This window comes from Fringilla coelebs (genome assembly GCF_963513975.1).
Source record: "Fringilla coelebs genome assembly, chromosome: 17".
Lineage (NCBI taxonomy): Eukaryota > Metazoa > Chordata > Aves > Passeriformes > Fringillidae > Fringilla > Fringilla coelebs.
In genome coordinates this window covers 7797288-7818633 of record NC_140043.1, presented here as the reverse complement: position 1 = coordinate 7818633, position 21346 = coordinate 7797288, and the positions used below count along the sequence as shown (strand labels likewise).

Sequence of the window (21346 nt, the reverse complement as noted above, 5' to 3'; positions counted from 1 at the left end):
AGGCATAAACCCCTCATATCTCCCAATATTCAACCCAGGAATAGTTTCTGTCCTTTATTACAAAAGGTTTTACAATAGCAAGTAAAAAGAATTAATATTTGCAAAATAATTTGCTTAGAAATCATTAATAAGAGCAACCAGCACTATTACACTGTTCCATAGGGTTTAGTTTTTCACACAATATCTAGCTGTGCTGCAGATCTACTCACCACAAAACACTGCACAGGCTAGAATTCTGCTAGGATCTGGGAGGAAGTGAATATAGACTCCCAGATAACCTCTGACAGTGACCAAACACACAGAAACCACACCTGGCTCAGGATGGCCACCAGAACAAGGACTGGGACAGCACTTGTGTCTGGAAGGAAGCATCAAATGCAACTGCTTTGTTTCTTTACCCTTCCCCAGCACCTGCTTCTGACATTAGAGAGGCCAAGAACTGACCAAAGCCCACTGGCCTCCCCCTGTGGCTGTTATTGCCACAGAAAAACTGGCACAGACTGTCTAGGTTTTCATACAAGAAAGCTGCAACAATCCTTAATTTTTCTTTTTCCTAAAGAGAAATAGGAAAGGAGGTAAGAATTAATTCTTATCCACTATGCAACCTTGATACTGGTAAGTACAAATCTATTCAGTCACCACAATTCTTTCACAAAAGGGGATTCATTTCAATTCCAATCAAATCAGGTCTTTACTGTGCATTTTTAATTATGTTTAAATTTATCACCCCATAAGAAAACCAGCCATGAATCACTGAGCAGGAATGGCATAAATCAGCTTGTTCAGCTGCTTCAGTACTTTGGTATTTAAGGATTTTCAGCATTTTATTTTGTTAAAGGAAAACTAAAACATTTTAAAGGATTTGTTTTATACTGCTATTGTTCTCAGATTAGCAGCAGCAGAAATATTTAAAGAACTGATTAGGAGGCTGCTATTACAGCAAGCAAACACTGGAAGAGTTACTGCAGCCTCAATATAATCCTTAGGGAATGTTTCTCTTTGCATTCAGACACGGCTAGGTGGAATATGACTGTACATTTCAGAGGCTAAGCTGATTTCTCTCAGTGCTATTTTTAAATGAGTCATTAGAGCCACAATTTCAGTTTGGGATAATCAATCAAAAGCATAATTATCTCTTCAGGCAGAGACGTCAAGTGACCATTTAACCCAATTTACACAAATTTCAATGGGCCACTCAAACCACCAAGTTACTGCTGCTGAATGAAACTGCTCCACAATCTCCTCATACAATTATTCTCCAGGTAGCATTAACATATTCATCAACAAATTCTGTAGCCTAAAATAAACTACATAAGGAGCCTTGGATTCTATTGCCCACATTGTAAAATGCTGACATGCAAAATTTCTATCTATTGGAAGAGACTTCTTCAGGTGTTCATGTAGATTTAATAACTTCCTTTTTACACAGCATTCCACATCCTGACTGATTTATAGCCACATTTGGATGACCTGGGAATCAGTTCAACAGCTGATCAATTTTAAAATTTGCAAAAGCGTTCTGGGCACTTCCAGCAGATCTTGGGAAAAATTGAGCCTTAAAAACCAGCAAAAACCAACCAACCAAAAAAACCCAAGTAAAGGAGGACAAGGAAAGTTTATGTTTTATGTTACACATGTTTGGTTGAAGAACCTGGCAGGAAAGCAATGACCAACACATCCCAGCATAAAAATTAGCTCCCACTTCTCATCCTCCCAGTATGACACAACACACTGAAGCTAAAGGGTGCTTGTGCTTGAAAATTTGTCCATTTTTCAAACCACTACAGTCACCTAGTAAAAGAAGTCTTAAATATATGATAGGGCTGAACTAGTTAGTCATTAAATACTGCAGCAATGGCAAAGATTATTTTGTGATAAATAAATTAATTTCCTAAATTTACCTGATTTAATTTAATTCACCCAGCAGTTTGCAGCTGAAAGATAAAGTGAAAATATTTAGAAGTGCACTTCACTGTCACAGAGACTTGTACTATTTACATATTAATTGGCCTGGCACTATTTGTTCAAAAGACAGCAGAAACTTCTGTTTTTCCATGTCCAGAGACCTAAAAGCCCAGCAAGGTAGTTCAGAAAAGTGACAGAATTTCTGTATGCTGTGTAAAACCCAATGTGAGCTGCTAAGGGGCAATATAATTTATTGCCAATACTACCTAGCAAGCATGCAAAACCAAAAGGCAGCATTGCTGTATCTTAGGAAGCATAATTTTTTGGCCATGCCAGCTTGGCACAGGGATTTTATTCAGATAAGGTGACAACATATAAAAAAGTTCTTAAAAACCCAAACCAACTTTTTTTTTTTGGAATAAAAATAGATAGTTTAATTAGGTTTCTGGTGGTACATTTAAATCACATTTAGTATTAAATTAATCTGCATTAAAATATGTACAAAGAATGATGTAATGATACATAACCTCTATGTATTTGTTACAATACATGAAAACATTGAAGTCACAGTGAATTCAAGCAAACACTCCAAGTAGAAGAGCATTCCACATGTACACATTTACACAGCAGGGTAAGGCCAATGAGCCATTTCATATGACCAAAGTAAAATTAAATCTGCTATTGAACAGGATATGCTACTCTGTCAATATTTATAGTGCTACACTCTACACAGAACTATCATAGTAGTTCAGCCTCCTTCCAGGAAAATGATTCCCAGAGTCAAGCTACAAGTGACAATACAGTATCACAATGCCTGACCAAAAAGGCTTTATTGATACTGGCATTCCCTGGATTTTTCATTTGGTATTTGGCAGTTACCCAGTATTTGGATTTTAAAAACCCTGAAATCTAAAAACTCCTCTCACAAAACAAGCCTTTCAATTAAACTACAAGATTTCAATCTGGGAATACTAAAAAACATTTTCAGCGTTCTAGAACTTCACGGAGAGTTTCAAATTGTTTGTTTAAAAAAATAAAAATCATTCAAGACAATTTTAAAAGTACAATTGAACAGTAATGTAAATATGGAACTTTAAAACCTATTTTTTGTTATCAGTCAACAACTAAACACAAGAGTACATCTACTAATAAAAGCAGGCTTGAAAAATAGAAATCCAATGTACAAGTACCAGGTGATAGCCTTTGCAATTACCCAGGTAGGATGTTTAGAAAAAGAAGTGTTCAATATCTCTGTGCTGAGATCAAAATCCTTTTGACCTCCCAAAAGGCAAAAAAACACCAGTCCAGGGCTGTACCAGTACCTAAGATACACCAGAACTGCAGCACCATGAACTTTGGAACATCCAAAATCATTTCAGAGGGTCTCATCCTCAGCTTCCAGCACAAGGAGCCAAAAGGCACCACTGCATAACAAGAGCAGAAGACAAAACAGTCAGTAGTCAGAGGGCAAAGAAAGGAACAAATGGATGTAGAGATCCTGTGAGCCATGCATGCCTCTGCTGTCTAACAAGAAGCTTTGGACTAGTGTGCAGCTACTTGACAACTACAAATAAATTCTTACATCCCCATCTCTGTTCCAGGTAGAAACTACACACCAACCTAGGCTACAACCCTAACACTGGGAAAGAAAAACACAAATTCTGCATTAACATCAAAGCCAGAGGCACTGGTGTTGCCAAAATTCCATCCTGAGCTCAAACAAGCCATCAGAATTAGATGTCAGTAACAGAGGATCAGCTACAATTAGCTAATATTTCTCTCACAACACAAACTGATGCGCCTTCTCCACCATAAGTTAAAAAGCCACAAAAAGTTAGGAACAATGACAGAGAAGCTCAGGGATGATGAAACTTAAATAAATCTCTTAAGGATGAAAAAAATTGGCTTTCACATTGTCTGCCTCCTCCTCCAAAGGAAAACAGTTGTCTTTGTAAGAAACTCTTAGCTTCAATTTAAATTTTCATTAAAATTTGCCACATTTTTAAAAAATATTCTACAGAGCGTAGCAAATTACTTGATTTATAATAATCTTTAAAGCAATCCTTACAGCGTCTTACCTTTAAGACAAGAGAGAAATGAGTGCATCCAGAAATTTGCTCCGATCTTCTGTTTTCAATTCAATTACTAAAATATGAAATATTTTATTACAGTATGCAAATAACTGACAGACCAGAAGATATACTAGGTATCTTCTATTGAAGAACAATAAGCCTGAGTATACCAATTTATATTCTTACCCATCTTTAAGAAAGGGAAACTATTTGGCCAAAATGCAAAGGACATTGTTTATTTTGTGTTTGAATATTAGCAAACTAATTTGTAGGTGCTCACTCCACAACAGAGCAGGCACTTCTTATATCTACGAATATTTCTGTGAATGTTCAACATGCACTGATAGATATTGTTTAAAAGCCTGTCTCTTTTTTCAGCATGTGCAAGATAGGCTGATTTCACTGCTAAAGAGTCCCATCAATTCCACGCTGCTAAATTTAAAGCCTCACAGACAACATCTTGGACTGGAAAGTGAAGAGCACACGTGCAAAGCTCAGTGCATGCAGAACTGACACGCACACAGTGCCAGAGAGCCGGGCAGGCAGCTCTGTGCTCTGTGCAGCGGGAGGCAGCTCCGAGCGCCGCCGAGCCTCCCGCGGGCTGTGCCAGCACCGCCCCCTGCGGGCCCCGCTACTCACTGGACATCTGGAAGTGGTTGTGCAGCGTCCGGGAGCTGGTGCTCTCCGCAGCCTTCTCGAAGGCTCTTCCAAAAAAGCTGAGGCAGGAGCAGAAAAAGGGATGAGTGTCACGGGAAAGGATGTTTACTGAGGTTGAAGCAAGGAATTTTTCCTGGCTGAGAGGTGGAAATGGCTTCCAGATGTTTTTACAGGTGCCGTGTATTTAACAGACACCTCACTTATTCACTTGCAAAAATTTTTACATTGGAAGCTTTTAGAAATGAAGTCATGGGCCATATAGTAAACTATTTCCCTCTTTTAAGAAGGAAGGAAAAGAAAAACCTTACAAGGATTGCAAGATCCTGCTTGAAGATCTGCATCCTCTCTCAAAAGTACCTCTTGCACACTATATTCAGAAGATGTGTTTTTGAGAAGGATACCATTCAAGCCAACATAATCAGTGTTAAATACTACAGGAAATATATATTTGCTTCAGAGACAGCTTTAGAACTTGTAAATACTTTGCTTACTTCTTTTTGTCTGAGCTTTCTGTCTCTGGAGGAATCCCCACCATGATCACAGTTCCCTGTTCAACATCCATGGGTGCAGCCATGACCAGGGGCAGCAGCTTGCAGCGCTTGTTTTTTGTCTGGAAGTCAAAGCCTCTTTGTTACACAAGGTCAGAAAGCAATTTAATATCAGCTCCTCATGTGAGATAGCATTACAAATAGCCACCTAAGGATACAGATATTCTGCAGTTCAACAGAAAGTGATTTCTTTATGGGATATCTTAATTCACTTGCTCCTTACAGTAAAAGTCTCTTTAAGGACTAATAGAAATTTCAGGGATGTACTCCCCCAAAACTTACAAAATTACACAAATGTTTAGATTTTTATTATATTGGTAATGAAAACTCAATGCTGTAAAGTCTCCAAATAGGTATCTTCCCTGGAGCAGCATTCACAAATATGCTAAAATCAGCAGAAAAACATTATTAATAGTTTCCTATAATGCTTTTAATAATTTAATAATAAACTGAAAGTATCTGACAGAAGAATAAGTACTACACCAGCCAGAAGTTTGTGAGTCAAATGCTTTTGGTTTACTTACAGAGCAAACAAATGATTTCAGTAAGTATTTACTAAGCAGGCATAGAGACACTGGTTTGGAGAAGAGTTTCACATCTGGTGTGCCCTAGGAAAAGAAGAATTATTTCAATTACAACCCAAGATCCCATGATGATTCTTACTCTTACTTAGTTTTATTATCTGCTAACAAGTCTAGAAGCTGTGTGTGGCTCAAAGGACACTAACAAAAACCATCACAATACAGGAAGCTGAGCTCACCCAGCTTTGCAACAAAGCCCTCTCCCCTTTCTGAGGGCCGATTCTGCCTTTGGGAAGTTCAGAGCAATGTCAATATTGACCCATCAGAGGACAGCACAGTTCAGAGAAATAGGTTCTTTCTTACAGAGTAATTCTTGCTGTACCAAGCCCTTAAGGAAACTGTTATTCAAAGATGATACAGTCAAAAAGAAGAGTCAAATGAGAGCCCAGCACACAATTCTGACCTCCATGAGGGAGCAATAGAGAAATGGCCCCTGGGAAATGACAAGGTTGGTGCAAATACAGCTGGCTACTGTCTGCTGAATGGCACGTAGCTGCTTTTTGGCTAGGTCTAGTCCTTGGTGCAGCTTGTCCAGGTTACCCCTGCAACAAAATAAATAAAAATAGACACTTCCTTAGTACAATCAAGTTTTTCACACAAAAATTATATCAAAATTTTGATATTTTGGGATATTTTGATATTTTCTTCAATATTTTGATTTTTTTCTTCAATAGCTTATGAAGCAATAATTGATATTTTAGATCCATAATCCCAATACATTTGCCTAAATAAAATTGCAAAATACTGAAGAGGCATATTTTCAGTACCTGGAGAGACTGTCCAAAGCCTTAATGAAATTAGTTGTTTCAGGGCCCTCTTTCTCTGTGTTCTCCATGAGAGAAGTTGTTGCATAAACTATGTCACTTGCTGAGAACTTGTTCTTAAAGCCAAAGTGAATGCTGAAAGTCTGAACTCGCAAATCTTTCATTCTGCAAAATGAAATAGACACAGGAAAACTTATTAACATTATCAACAGTGACCAGCTGTCTCCCCAGTTTGTTAATCTTAAGTACATGAAGAAAAACCTTATACTAACATTTGCAACAAATCCAGTGTTACTTTGTCAATCTAAGAATCATATTTTTAAAAACAGCATATTAGATCACCTTCATACAAAAATATTTGAACTTAATTGGAAAGCATTTTCAGATAAAACATTTGTATTTAAAACAATTTACCCAAATTTGTTTGCAGATTCTTCAATCATCTCCCGAAGATTTTCTTTCAAAGACATGTCCATGGAATTAAACTTCTGTTTCACTTGCTTCAAGGGTAAACTAAGAACAGAAGGAAAAAAATTCATTGACAGGTATGCCAGAAGAAACAAGTATTTTGCCTTTTACTCAGAGGACTTTTAAAATTATTAGATGATTTAACAAAGTTAAGTCTGACTAAACTTGCATACATTCGTTTTTTCAGTCATTGAAAAATGAATACAAGGAAGCAGAGGTTACTTTACTGAGCTGCCATTCCATAAAAGCATACAGCAAGTGTTTCTTGTAAACCAATACACAAGTTGTGTAACTCAGAGACACTGCCACCTATTCAGAGCCTCACAATCATATTTAAAAGCTGACAGCTTGAGTACTTGCAAGCTATATTCTGAATATTTTCCTGTAAGTCATTGAAAAAAATGATCCAAATTTTTATAACTCACCCCATGTCAGCCAAAAACTCCTGGAGCCTCTTCTGCCCTTGCACAGACCAAAGCTTGAGGCTGGCAGAGGTGTAGCAGGTGTTACAGAGACTTTCATAGAGAGACCAGTGCTGGTACAGTGCCAGGCGCAGGCTGAGCAGGAGTTATGGCAAATAATTGCAAACACAAATATCCTCTGACCCTACAAACTCCACAGGCAGGAAAGGATTCAACTGCCCTTACACATTGCATGTCTGTGCTGCATAAAATGCAGCGAGAAGCTCAGGTGATGTAACCCAAGAGGAGCAATGGTGACTTGTAACCAGTTCTGAAAGGTTAAGCTGAACTGAAGCCCCACGAGCAGCTGAAGCAGGGATTCATCCACAACAAAACATTTGGATTTCCCTTTATTTTATTTCCATTCTCAGCAGAGATGGTGCTGGCATTTTTTTTTTCCCTAGGTAAAAACTCCAGAGGGGTTGAGGCCAGAGCTTCTTTAAGGATACTCATACTCAAATGCAATTCTCATGCAGTCAATGGACAGGGAATTCTCCTCATCCTGGTTGCGGTGGTTGTGGCGGGACACGTGGCGCTGCAGGACCCCAATGTCAGTCACGTACTTCATCCTGAACACAAACAAGTTGGTCACTTCACCTTCTGCCCGGGAATTTTTGTTCTTGATTACAAGAAAATAAAAATGTTTCCTGAAGTCTGCAGCAGGAAAACGTAAACCCTCCCAACTCGTTAAGTAATGTTTTTTCAATATTCATTTTTTTACCCAGGCAATTAAAATAAAACAAAAACCCCAACCAAAAAAAAAAAAAAAAAAACCAAACAAACAAACAAAAAAAAACCAACCAAAAAACCACAACCAAAACCCTACAAAAAACCCAAAACAAAACAAAATAATACGACAAAACCAAACAGCAGACTGACCAAAGAAATCAGGAATATCTTGAAACATATTACAAGATAAGTGTAACATACTATTACACTTATCTATTTTAAAATGTCCAGGTATAAATAAAAATATAACCCCAGAATTAAATGTACTATTAAAATTCTGATAATATATAGTAGAAAATAAAAAAAGAGGAAAAAATATCTGAAACTTGTTATTTAAAACTAAAGGAACCTGGAGGATACAGAACATACGAAAGTTTCTTCCTTTAATAAAGCTGTATCAAGTTCATGCTCAGGCAAACAACCATTAAACACAATTTCCTCCCAGATCATAAGTGATTGATTTATAATTTGGTGAAAAACAAAGTTAGCTTAAAAATTCTAAATAATAAAAAATAATTTTTAAAATAAATACATTCCTATCTTTGGAAGGCAACAGATCCCATTCAGGCATTAATATATTTAATATCACTGTTACTTACTTATATCTGATATTATGATACCCTTATGTTTCCTGATCTCTACTAATTGCTGCTAGCTACTCCCAAAATTAAAATTTAATAAGATAGACAAATAAATATGAAAGACCAAAAATAAAAGAATAAACTTAGGAAAAAAAAAACTTTCTTACTGAGTGATTTTATCTTGGACCCATTGATCTGTTAGGCCAACAATAGCCCACCTAAATTTTTTTGGAAAAAAAGAAATAGAAAAAAAGGTTAAACCAACAAGTATTCCAGTAGAGTATATCATATATAACCCTCTGAGCATGAACAAATCAGAAACATTTCTTACCAGCAGTACAGAGAAGTTAATAACAAAGTTATGTACTACTATTCCCTCTTTTGCAGGCATACACATACAGTACCATTCTCCCTTTTTCCATGCAAAATCTGCTGCTGCTTTTAATTAATTTACACAGATGCATCCTCTGGTAGAAGACAAGCATCCACTCCCAAAAGAAACTGGAATCTCATAGTGAAACTAAAAAATTTTGGGAAATCTTTCCTGCCTTTGTGGCAGGTTTAAGCTTCTAATCTCTACAAAAAATGATGATGGAAACCTACCACAACATGTCATTCAAGTCTTTAGACATTATCCATGCCAGATCAAACATCACCATTGCAGACTACAAGAGGGAGAAGCAAAAAGACAAATGAACACAAGACACAGTTCACTAAACAAATAGAACAGCTCAATCTGCCAAGTCCTAGCACATGTTACTAAAGCCCTGGAAATCACCCTGCAGTCTGACAATCTGCCAGCTTCTTCCTAAGATATTAAGTAGAAAGAAAAATATTCTAGAGAGCTCTGTAAACCTGCATTATACATAAAGCAAACAATTAAATATAAATAATCAGAAAGGCCAAATGACAGAAAGAACAGTTTGATGCCCTATGAGCTGTGTTTGGAATATCCTGACACTCTGAAACCTCCCTACATGCAAAAGTCTTTTTGTGACAATATTTTGTAAATAGATAGATACCCATGCAAAGATCTAAAAAGAACACTATAAAACATTAAACTAATTTAAACTTCTTTTTTAATATATATATATAGACTGCATCATATATATACAAAAATGCAAGATGTAATAATATTCTTATATTGGATAGTATTATTAGGCAATTATATAATTATAATAGATAATTATAACATTTGATATTGTCCAATTATCTTTACACTGTCACCTTAAAGTTTTATGGCAAACAGAGTTTATACTTACTGAGGTCCCATGGTATTCATATTGTTCATAATCAAAAAGAATTTCTCGTCTAAAATGGGCAAAAAAAGCAGATTTGAGTAAGTGGTGAATAGGTCATTGGAGCCAATTAAAAAATAAGCCAGAAATGGTGATTAATATTTAAATTTCATTTTAGCAATTAAAAATATTAAATGTGGGCTCGAAATTGTTTATCTGCAAGGCAATTAGACTTTAGTAACAATGTGGAAGCCACACTGAAATGTACTCATAAAGCAAAAAGGAAAAATAATTACATCACTATTCCTCAAATCCCATTTTATCTGATTTGTTCCTGTTCATTCTTACTGACTACAGTGGGAATGTAAAAGTAGAAAACAGAAGGACAAATTTCAGCCCAAAGCAGACAAAAAAAGAACATTACAGCTGTTTGAAGTGAGCCAATGCACCTACTGGTACTAAAATTTTAAATTACTATTTACAATTTCCTCCATTTAAACAATTTATCTTTATATACTTTCTAAACAAAATTATAACTAAAACATCTTGCAAATCACAGCTTATTATCTTGTGTTTGTATTCTTAACACAATTTTAATCAAAGAATGAAAGAAAAAGAAGCAACATAAGAAAACCCCATTTACACACCTGCGTGCTTCCCATTCTCGCCTTTGTCTCCTTTTCATTGTCCTCTCTATTACCTCCTGTAAATTAATTTCCAGAATGTTAAAAAGCTAGAAAAAAATATTCTAATAGATTAGCATCTAGATACTTCAATTATTAAACTTTAATTTAAAAAAAGTAATTTAAATTTTCATTAAACATATTTATTTTCCTAAAAAAAAAAAAAGAAAAAGCTATTAACAACATCTAATGAGAAAAGTAGTATAAAAAATATTTCCAAGGAGCACACATAAGATCTTTGTGAAATACTTATTTTGTGTATTTGTAATTTTCTTTTGAATTGGATTGCTTCTTTGGCTAAGACAGTGCACTTTTTAAATTACCAGGAAGAAAAAAGTACAATGTTAATGGGAAGATAACAAAGATGAAATGAAATATAAATTAAATCTAAGGATGTCTTCATATTTAGTTGTCCCTTAATGCTGCTGGTCTCATGACTTTGTTTGCTTATGTAATATAAATAGAAAATATGCTACAAGTAACATGGCAAACATGGCAAATTAAATTTTATGTGTACACTTAATATACTTTTGTTAGTTTACTGCTACAAGCACAGGTAAAATGCATTGCTAAATTATTTCTGAGCTTGTATCTTCTCAAACACTTTTTTTGTAAAAGGAGTTAATATCTAAACAAGTTCTGCTGCTAGACTGCCAAGCCCACAGCACATATAAGGAGATGGATCCTTCCAGTTCACTGATTATACAAAGAATTATGCATAAGTAAGTTCAAACATGTTTTTTTTTTTTGGAGAAAATATTTCTCTGTAGTTCAGATAAATATTTTGTTTATTAAACTACCTGTTATTTTAGACTATTTTTTAATCTTGCACTTGGATTTGTGACCTAAAGGAAGACAATTTTTAAACTCAAATATTGTTGTGATGTCAAATACATGTAATAGCAGTGTTCTTTTTCTTCCTTTCAGAACACAGCAGTGAAACAAACCTCCTCAAAACGTCTGCGCTTCTCTAGGGGCTCTGAGCCATCACTTTCATTCTCTGAGTCCTCTTCCTCCTCCTCCTCCTCATCTCTGAAGATGTCATCGTAAGCAGGAACATCAAGGTCATCCTCCTGCTTGACTAACAGCTTAATCTAGCAAGGAGAAAACTGTGGTTTAGAGTAAGGATCTTATTTAGTGAGCAAAATGCACTCTTACTTAGAAAAGAAACTTAAAAATTCATTTAGACTGTATTAATTCCTGGCATACCAAAATATTGTTTTTTAATACAAATACCATACTGGTTTATAGAAAATAATAAGAGCAAAAATTCATATTCCTTTGTCAGAGCATTATTGAAAACATTATCACTTTAATGCTTGTTAAAATACAATAATTTGTGCTTAGTATTTTAAATTCTAGATGCTGCTAGATGATGAGAAATAATACATGTCACATTCTGGAGGGATGTTTATCCTCTGATTTATGGCAGTTTGATTTATAGCAGCAAGATTAACAGGTGCTTACTACTGACAACTGCCACATTGCTAACTTTAGACATTTCACTACTGGAAAAAGAATTTTTTCTCGTCATGTACATGACTACTGCAAATATTTATTTATTAATGCTGCTTTCTGACATACAAGCTAATGTTCTAACCAGTTTTGCAAACACAGAAAAGCACTACACTGCTCACTACCACACTGTGAGGAGGTTTCTGTGAAGGAAAAGCTTTTACCTGTGTGTCATTGTAAACATTCACTACATTGATTGGTCTGTGGCTGTCACATACAAAAAAAAAAGTGTCTTCTTCAGGCTGCAAGATTTCCAGGAGGTCTACATTGGCACCACAGTTAATAAGAACAAAGTATTTGAACTGCAATCAAAAGCAGAAAAAAAGAAGCAGCTCATTAGTTAAATTGCCAGGAAACATGGAAAACTGAAAGTTCATTTACAAAACTTACAGAGCACTCATTGCCAATACTTGTGTTTGCTTTCTGATATTTGATGTCTCTGAGGCAGAAATTTTTTTTTAAGGCAAAGCACACAACTCAGGGATGTTGGACATTTAATACCAGCACCTCTATATTTCATAATTTGTGCAAACTTCATTTGACTCTATCAACATTATAGCACATTTGTTGGAGATGATGTAAAAAACTTGACAAGTTTATTACTGGTGTGTTAAATTGTAACCACAGTTTTAAGAAACCACTAATAATAATGAGCTGAATGTTGACACTTTCAGTTGGGGAAGGGGAGCAGTTTATCTTTACAAAAGATGAGCTACAGCTTAAAAATTTTCCAGTACTTTTCACCTGATCTTTATGCTCCAGAAAGGCAGTTTCAAGCTCTTGCCACCCAGCCACTGGTACGAGTGTGTATTGCACATGGTCACACTGAAACAAAGCCTGCAAGGAAGCAACAGCTGTGAGCAGAGGGGAGGGGAAACAGCCTCTCCTGCAGTGCTACACCAGGCTCTGACTCGGTTCCATACAAGCCCTCACAATAAAGGCATCCCAAATGACAAATCTGTGTGAGCTCTGAGACTGAATCACCAGTTTTCAGTGCCATAACTCATGGAAGCAAAGGTTACAAAAGCAGATTAAAGCTTCCCCCTCTCCCCAGTTCACACCCATGTACAGGATCCCAGGGCACACATATTTTCTCATACTGTCAGCCTGAAGTGACAATGAACCAAGACTTACTTGGAGTATTTTACAAGCACATAATGCATCAACATCTGAAGCAACAAGAAGAAGAACACGCTGTAAAAATAACAAAATAATAGCATTAATATAGGTGCCAAATAGAGCGTGCTGGTACATGAAATGCATAGAACACTGAGCCACCAGAAATTCAGATAGACATCATCATAAGTATAAAACAAGATTGCTTGTGAATGGACACTGCAACCAAAATTAACCAGTTTGGATACCTGTCAATATCAAAACCAAGCAACTCCACATACCTAAAATATGTCAGCTCCGTTAGGGACACGTAATTACACACACTTCTCTGAACCTCACATACTTTTGAAGTTTCACACCTAGTCAAGCCCTGCAATTATTTTCATTATGTTTAGAATGGCCTTCATTTTCAACAGAGATCTGCAATTTTAACTAAAAAAAATCTGTAGCAAAAGCAAGAGCAAGGCAACTCAAGAAATAAATTCTTTTACCTAAATCAAAGTTGGCTGGTATTTTTTTGGGGGGGAAGGGACAGGTTGGCTGGTTCTGTTTTTGTTTGTTTTGTGAGAGCGTTCTTGTAGGTCTTGGGAAAAGGGTGTTTTGAGATTTTGCTCACAGCTGGAGATATTAAGATAAATGCTTTCATTTGCACAGTCCATAATATGATTTCATCGGTAGAAATGCCAAAAGACCAACAAAAGATTCACAACCTTACCACAGTGAATGGAGTTAAGCAAACCCTGGGTTAAAAATACAATTAGCAAACAGATATGCTATAAGACTGCAGGAAAAATACTAAAGATGACAGAAAACAGTATTTAGTGTCTGGGCAAATAACACCAAAGCAGTTAGAAAGATATTAAAATAAATAATTCAGAGATGTCATGGTTAAGCATGAGATCCAGAACACACAAAAACACTTTTGCGCGAGGAGGCGAACCGTAAGTGAAATCCCTGGCGAGACCTCACGGCGCTGACGCTGCTTTGTCCCGGTTCCCAAGGGCAGGGAACGGGAAAACACCCGGGAAAGGGATTTTTACCACCCGGGGGACCACCGGACCCGCCGCCCTCAGCGCGGCCGCCTGGCCGGTGCTCCCCGCCGCCGCCCCCGCCCCGCAGCCCCCGGAGCGGGGCCAGCACCGCAGCCGGTTCCCCTCAGCCGGTTCGCCTCAGCCGCCGCGCGCCGACCCTGCGCCGTGAGGCGACGGGAACCGCGGCAGCCCAGAGCGGGGAGAGGCCTAGGGGAGGTTTCCGGCCGCCGCCGGGGCGCTCGGGGTGCCCCCCCGGCCCGGTCACGGCGCGCTGCCCGCACCTGGGTGACGATCAGATCGTAGAACTCCCGGCGGCAGTCGGAGACGAACATGGCGGGAACGGGCGCGCGCGGCGGGAACGGGCGGCCACCGCAGGCCGCGCCCGCTCAAACTGGGCGCCAAACGAGCGCCGCATCTCATTGGTCCACGCCTAATGGTGTTCTGGCCAATAGGAATGCGCCCACCCCGCCTGTGCAGCGCGAGATGCCCAATCCCTTCCGGAGCTTCGCCAATGAGATGCGGAGAAAGGCGGTGACGACACGCGCGGCTGGCCAATCCCGAGAGGGCCTCGGCCGGAAGCACCCTGCCGGGAATTGTCGCCGAGTTTGCCATCTTTGCTGAGGGCGAGTTCCTTGCTTTGCCACTAAAGGGAGCGCGGAGAAGGAGCGGCAGGGCCGCGTCAACACCTGGAGGCCGAAGAGAAGCCGAGCGGGCAGAAGGGGCTCCCGGCGATGGCCGCCTCGGAGGGCGCGAGGGCCGGGCTTCCGCCCTCACCCGCAATGGCCGCCCAGGCGGGCGGCGCCGCGCGGCACGCTGGGAAGGGCGGGGCCGTGGGTGGGGCCCGGCCCAGCCCGTGAGGCGAACGAGCGGCGCTGGCCCGGCCCGGCCCGGCCCGGCCGCCCCGAGGGAGCGCCCGCCGCCGCCGCAGCCATGGTGAGACCGGGGAGGGGCCGCGTCACGGCGGCGACACTTCAGGAGCCCTCAGTGGGTGCCGTGGCACTTGGTGTGCTGTAGAGACTGATGATTGCGTTCTTCTCTGTGTGTTGTTTTTCCTCTCCAGTTCTCTTTTAATATGTTTGACCACCCCATCCCCCGGGTGTTCCAGAACCGTTTTTCAACCCAGTACCGCTGCTTCTCGGTGTCCATGCTTGCCGGACCTAATGACAGGTCAGATGTGGAGAAAGGCGGGAAGAGTATGTGCATGTTTTATTTTGACTAATAAACTGTTGGAAGAGTGTTTGTCAATAGTGTCGAGCATTGCAGCTTTTGGCCGAGGCAGCGGGAACACTGAGAACACGGTGGCACAGTGCTGAGCAGCCTGGGTCGGGCTCTGAGGAAGGAGGAGGGGTCATGTTCCCTTGCGTTACTCGGTAATTTAAAGTGTTTGCCAAGTGAGTCGGGGTTTATGGATATTAGAAGGAGAGAGACTTCAACCATAAAGTTTCTTGTTACAGTTTTGTATCTGGTGTGAGCCATAGAAGGTTATGATTAAGGAGTTTCTCCTCCCCACCGTGTTGCACTTAATTTAATTTATATAAAGAAAGAAATAGATTGACCAACTTAATTTTCAGGTTGTCAGAGTAATGCTATGTTGTTTTGAGTTGGTATCGATTGAAGAGCACCTGTGAGCCCTAACAAATAAAATTATTTTTGGGAAAAATTTTCTTTAATTAAAGTATTGTAAAACCTTGTCTTCTCTTTTATTTTTTCCCTGATTTTAATTCTGAAATCTCTGCATAGCAGGGATATCATGACTGATTCGACTGAACTGTCTAAATATGAATTTTCAGATTTTAGCATCTGCTCTTTTTTTAAAAGAGATTTTTAGAGAAAGGAAGAATAAAATTTTGTGTTATGTAGTCTTGTACAGATGTACTTTTCCTAATTTTACATTCTTATTCATTTCTGCAGTAATTATGCCACCATCAGCTTTGGATCAACTCAGTAAGTGAATACTTTATTCTGGAATAACAGCATTAGAAATAGGAACAGAGGTGTATTTTAGTTATCTATTTAAGTATTAAATAGATACAATGAGAATAATTAATTTAAAAATTAAGGTATTTTTTCTGTCAGACTTCATGGGGCTTGTCTGCTTTCAAGTACAGACATCTGAAGTATTGGGCTCCCTGAGCATTTGAAGTTCTGAGTGCAGTGCCACACTGGATCTGTGTATCTGCTTTCTCTAGTTTTGAGCAGCTGGAATAATGGTGTGAGGGCACTCCTCTCCTATGGTCTGGCCCATTCTCTTGGTGATGTTTGATTTCTGAAAGCTTCAGAAATGTGCTAGGGGCTTTTAATAAATGAAACTTTTTTCTCCTTTCTCACTAGGCCGCCTTAATATTACTTACCCCATGCTGTTCAAGCTGACCAACAAGAACTCAGACCGAATGACTCACTGTGGAGTGCTGGAGTTTGTGGCTGATGAGGGCATCTGTTACCTTCCACACTGGGTGAGCTGCCTCATGCTGGACTGTCAGAACCTGAAAAGTGGGATTAGCAAGTTGCCAAGTTTAATAGTAAGGAGGTGGAGTGTTTCCTGACAGTGCCTGTCTCTGCTGGTCATGTTCCTACAGCAGCCTTCAGCAAAGCAGACTGCTTTTAGCATGCACCTGACTGTTCTTCCTGAAATTGAATATACACAAGAGCTGATAAACACGGGAGAGAGATTTGAAAACATCAGACACATTGACAGGGCTTTGTGTGTTTGTTTCCATTCTTGCAGATGATGCAGAATTTGCTGCTGGAAGAAGGAGGCCTGGTGCAAGTGGAGAGTGTGAATCTGCAAGTTGCTACTTACTCAAAATTCCAGCCACAAAGTCCAGATTTTCTTGACATCACCAATCCCAAAGCTGTGTATCCTTCCTATTCAATTATGGAATAAGGGGGAAAAAATTTCTTCCAAATTGGAATGATGAAACAGAGTGTGCTTTTCATGTGTGGCTCGTACACTTTCAGTAGTACATGGCCACTGCTGCTCCTTCTGAAAACAAAAGGGGTGAGGAGCTGATGTGCAGAGATGTGGTCAACTGTTGGTGCAAAGTGTGGTCTTAAAATCCAATGAGTTTTGAATTTCCCTTTGAAGAACTTAGACATCCTAACATTTCCTAAAATCCTATCTGCAGTATACTGATGACTTTTAAACCATATTTGAGAAACTAAGGATTAGAGATCTACAGTATGGTGACTTTAAGGCTTTGATGTTTTACTGAAAACAAATGTTTCATCTTAACATATTCCAAAGACTGGAAAATGCATTGAGGAACTTTGCCTGTCTAACTACTGGGGATGTGATTGCCATCAACTACAATGAAAAGGTACAGTGGAGGGTTGAGGATTGTAGACTAAGTTCAGTTGTTGGATGTTGGTACTAAAACAATCAACCCAGAGCTGTGCAGTGTTTTGGACAAGTAATCCCACCTGTGAAATACAGTTGGCTTTCTATTGGAGGGAAAAAGGAGTCAGCTAAGTCTTTTTCTGAGCTGCTGTTTAAGTTTCTTTGGACTCAAAAGAAAATAAATGTTTGTGCTGTTGAAGGTTTTACAAGTCAAAGGAAAGAGCTTATTCTAAATTCAGAATTTGTTTTCAAAAATGCAGATTAAAGTAAGAATGCAGCAAGGTACAGTAATGGGTTCTCTGGCTTCTAAGTTAAACCTTTGAAATTCTGTACAGAGACCCTGCAGTATCTAAAGAGAACTTATTCAACCTAAAGAGAACTTACTCAACCTAAAGAGTACTTACTTCAGGTCTAGAGGGAAAGGTTTAGATATGCTTTCCTTACACATAATGCAATCTTCCAATGTCTGTGACTGTTTCAGATCTATGAGCTTCGGGTAATGGAGACCAAACCAGACAAGGCTGTGTCCATCATAGAGTGTGATATGAACGTAAGTTAAAGCTGATGGGGAAAGTCTGCCCTAACTGTGTCCTCCCCTGAGGAGGGGACACCTGTGCAGTGATAGCTCTGCACACCCAGCCCAGCCAATGCTGCAAGAAAGGTGCAATCCATGGGGTTGGGAAGATGACTCACTTGGGAGTGCTCATGTGCCTTTGTAACCCCATCTGTGATCCTGATTGGCACTTCATGTACCATCAGGTGACTGCAGAGCCTAGAATTTAATGTTTAGCTCTGGCATGTTTTATCTGAGTTTTATTTAATAGCCTTGTCTTGACTCACATTTCAGTGATAATGTGGAGCTGTTTTCCTGCTCTGTTTCCATTACATGCTAAGGTTAATTCCTAGGAAGCTTGGTCTTTTTTTTCATTCTGAGTTAAAATCTTTAACAACCAAACCTTAGTTCTTTTTAGATCAAATGTAGTGATAATTGTTCATGGAGTTTTGAGGAATAGTAGTATAAAGCTTATGATTTAAAGACAAATATTAATCATTGGTTCTTTCATGCTTCTTGTGTAACTAGGTGGATTTTGATGCTCCTTTGGGGTACAAAGAACCAGAAAGAAGTGCACAACATGAAGAGACCGCTGTACGTTAAACTTTTGTTCTTCTAAAATGCATCCCCTAGAAGTCACTATTGATTGTGGGGGGAGTGCCAACATAATTTTTTTATTTAAACAAGTTCTGAGGGATAAATTTTACTTACCAGAAGCTTTTGCATGTGTTACTTAGGAGACTGGTGCTTACCAGCTATTGTTTTGGGAAAGTGATTGTTCTGAAGTTTTGTTTGGTCAGCAATACTTGGAACTGTTTTCAGGTCATGTGCATGTCAGAACAGAAACAAAATGATATTCTTTTTCCCCTCACAGGATGTGGAAACAGACCACAGTGGATATATGAGTGATATAGGATTTCGTGTAAGTGCCCTGTTTCTGCTGGTTTCTGAATGTTGTAAAATGGTGAAGGAAAGTTGTGCTGAACAACTGCAAAATATTAGTGCCTGTTCTTAGAGATGCTTGTTATTTGACTAGCAAGTGCCTGTGAATGTTTTGTGTGATCACAGCCAGGAGCAGCATGACTTGCTCTCTGCAAAGGGCAGATGGGAGACTGAAACAGACCCCTACACCCACAATTCATCAGCTTATTTGTACCAAAAAGAAGCATGCTGAATTAAATAACTAAATAAAAATTGCTGTAAGATTTTACAGATGTAACATCCTTGTGCAGTGTGCTTTCAAACACCAGGAGTTCATTTAAAACTGGTTATGTATCCACAGGCGTTCTCTGGATCTGGGAACAGATTGGATGGCAAGAAGAAAGGTGTGGAGCCCAGTCCCTCACCAATTAAGCCAGGAGACATCCGAAGGTATGTCTGTATCATTCACTTGTAAACCAGTGCAGGATCAGTGTTTGAGCAGAGTTTGGTTTTTTCCCTGCTCCTGCAATATAAACAAACTAATCTTGTCATGAGTTTGCCTTAGAAAATAAATAGTCTTTCTTATCAACAGGTAATGGAAACATACCTGTGACCAACCTTCCACAACAACTCCAGTATTTGATTATTTACTTCTGCAATCCTCAGAAAATAATTCAGTGGTTTAACTCTGGAATTATTTAGAAATGAAAATGTGCAGTCAGTGTTGATATTACACTGACAGACAGAATAGGTCTCTCTGTGTCAAATTCAACAGTATATAAACATAATATTTTTATGCTTCTTTTCCAGAGGAATTCCCAACTATGACTTCAAGGTTGGTAGAATCACATTCATTAGGAATTCACGTCCACTGGTCAAGAAAGTGGAAGAGGTAAATAAAGTTGAATCCTCCTGAGTTTTGCACAGAATTAGAACATTAGAACTAAGATCCAAGTTTGTGATCCCTCTCTTTTTCCCCTTGTTTTTTTTACGGCATGCTTCTGTTAAAAAGGGGCAGTAGTTTAGAATGGTTTGAGGCACATGAAGCAGCTCTGAGATCCTTGTTACTGATGGAAAAAATTGGCCTGGTGCCAGTTTATTAAGCCAATTGGCTGAAAGGTCACCAAAATGCTGCTATTTTATTTTCAGGAAGAAAGTGATTTTTATCTAGATTAAGGATGTCAAATGTCTACAGTCAGTGGCTGCTCTGATGGAATATTCTTGTTAGCAATTGTCCAGCTTTCATCACACACAAGCAGTGAGCCAAGAGGTAAAACTCTTTTTCCCTCTTTCTTTTCCCAGGATGAGTCTGGAAGCCGGTTTATTGCCTTTTCAGGAGAAGGCCAGTCCCTGCGCAAGAAAGGACGAAAGCCCTAAGTTGTGGTACCTTCAGCTAGTTAGGGGGAAAATAAAATAACAGTTGCAGCATCTTGGATCTTAATATTGCAGTTGAGAGATCGTTTTGCAACACAGGAGCACTTAATTGGTGTTTTGGTTTCATGTTTAGAGCTGGAGCTGTCAGACTGTCTTGATTTTCAGTTGAAAATGAAGTTGTGGGAATTTGGAAGAAGCTTTTTTTATGTGTTGTAAAGAGGGGAACGCAGATCTGTGGTAAACCTGAGAAGCAAAACTAACAAGCTTTACCTTACTAAGGGTACAGTTCTTAGACTACATCTTCCCCTCATCTCCTGAGTGATGATGATCTCATGTTGCTCTGTGCTTGGTATTTTCCTCCCTTTATATGTGTTTTGCCACAATTTCAGATCAGCTTTTTGGTGTGGTGCAAATAAAGGGTGACTTTGGTGTTTAGGATTTTAGTGCAGGGAATCTCTTTGAGCTTAGCTTCAGGTGTTGGGTTCTTAATCATTCTAAGCAAACCCCCTAAGTAATGGCTTTTTATATTTATAATTAATAACATGCCTTTTAATAGTTCAGATACTATAACGTAGCGTAGCAATCTCTTGGCACGTGTAGGGAGAGGAGGGACCCAGCTGCACTGCCCGGTGCGGCTTTGGAATGGTGCGAGCGTCTCCTGTGCACCCTCTCGTCTGCCGGCGAGCGTACCCGGGTGCAACCCCGCGCTCTCCTGCGAGCCCGAGTAAAAGTTCCTCGTTCCCAGCTGCGTGCCTGTGTGGTGATTTCGAGCAGACCGAGGGCCGGGCGCTGCCGGGCGCCGCAGCGCCTCC

The 21346-nt window shown here is 39.2% G+C and overlaps 2 protein-coding genes across 3 annotated transcripts; one reads left to right on the top strand and one right to left on the bottom strand.

The window, feature by feature from the left end:
* Positions 1-3985: 3985 nt before the first annotated feature.
* CDC45 (cell division cycle 45) lies at positions 3986-14681 on the bottom strand (the record flags this gene model as incomplete). Its single annotated transcript, XM_084217227.1, has 18 exons — positions 3986-4050; positions 4617-4693; positions 5126-5244; positions 5707-5790; positions 6167-6305; positions 6531-6692; positions 6942-7040; positions 7421-7552; positions 7906-8025; positions 8934-8984; positions 9370-9431; positions 10029-10077; positions 10652-10707; positions 11635-11781; positions 12367-12504; positions 12947-13039; positions 13337-13396; positions 14631-14681. The coding sequence occupies 18 exons, from the start codon at positions 14679-14681 to the stop codon at positions 3986-3988; spliced, it is 1704 nt and encodes a 567-aa protein (XP_084073353.1).
* A 496-nt stretch (positions 14682-15177) lies between these two features.
* Positions 15178-21278, top strand: UFD1 (ubiquitin recognition factor in ER associated degradation 1). Of its 2 annotated transcripts, XM_084217324.1 has the most exons (12): positions 15178-15282; positions 15410-15542; positions 16261-16293; positions 16681-16802; positions 17075-17205; positions 17594-17666; positions 18168-18236; positions 18768-18833; positions 19114-19161; positions 19522-19610; positions 19971-20052; positions 20463-21278. In XM_084217324.1, the coding sequence occupies exons 1-12, from the start codon at positions 15280-15282 to the stop codon at positions 20535-20537; spliced, it is 924 nt and encodes a 307-aa protein (XP_084073450.1). In that variant the 5' UTR covers positions 15178-15279; the 3' UTR covers positions 20538-21278. The 2 variants fall into 2 exon arrangements, with proteins under 2 accessions (XP_084073450.1, XP_084073451.1); XM_084217325.1 differs by lacking the exons at positions 15178-15282; positions 15410-15542 and adding an exon at positions 15613-15719.
* The last annotated feature ends 68 nt before the right edge of the window (positions 21279-21346 follow it).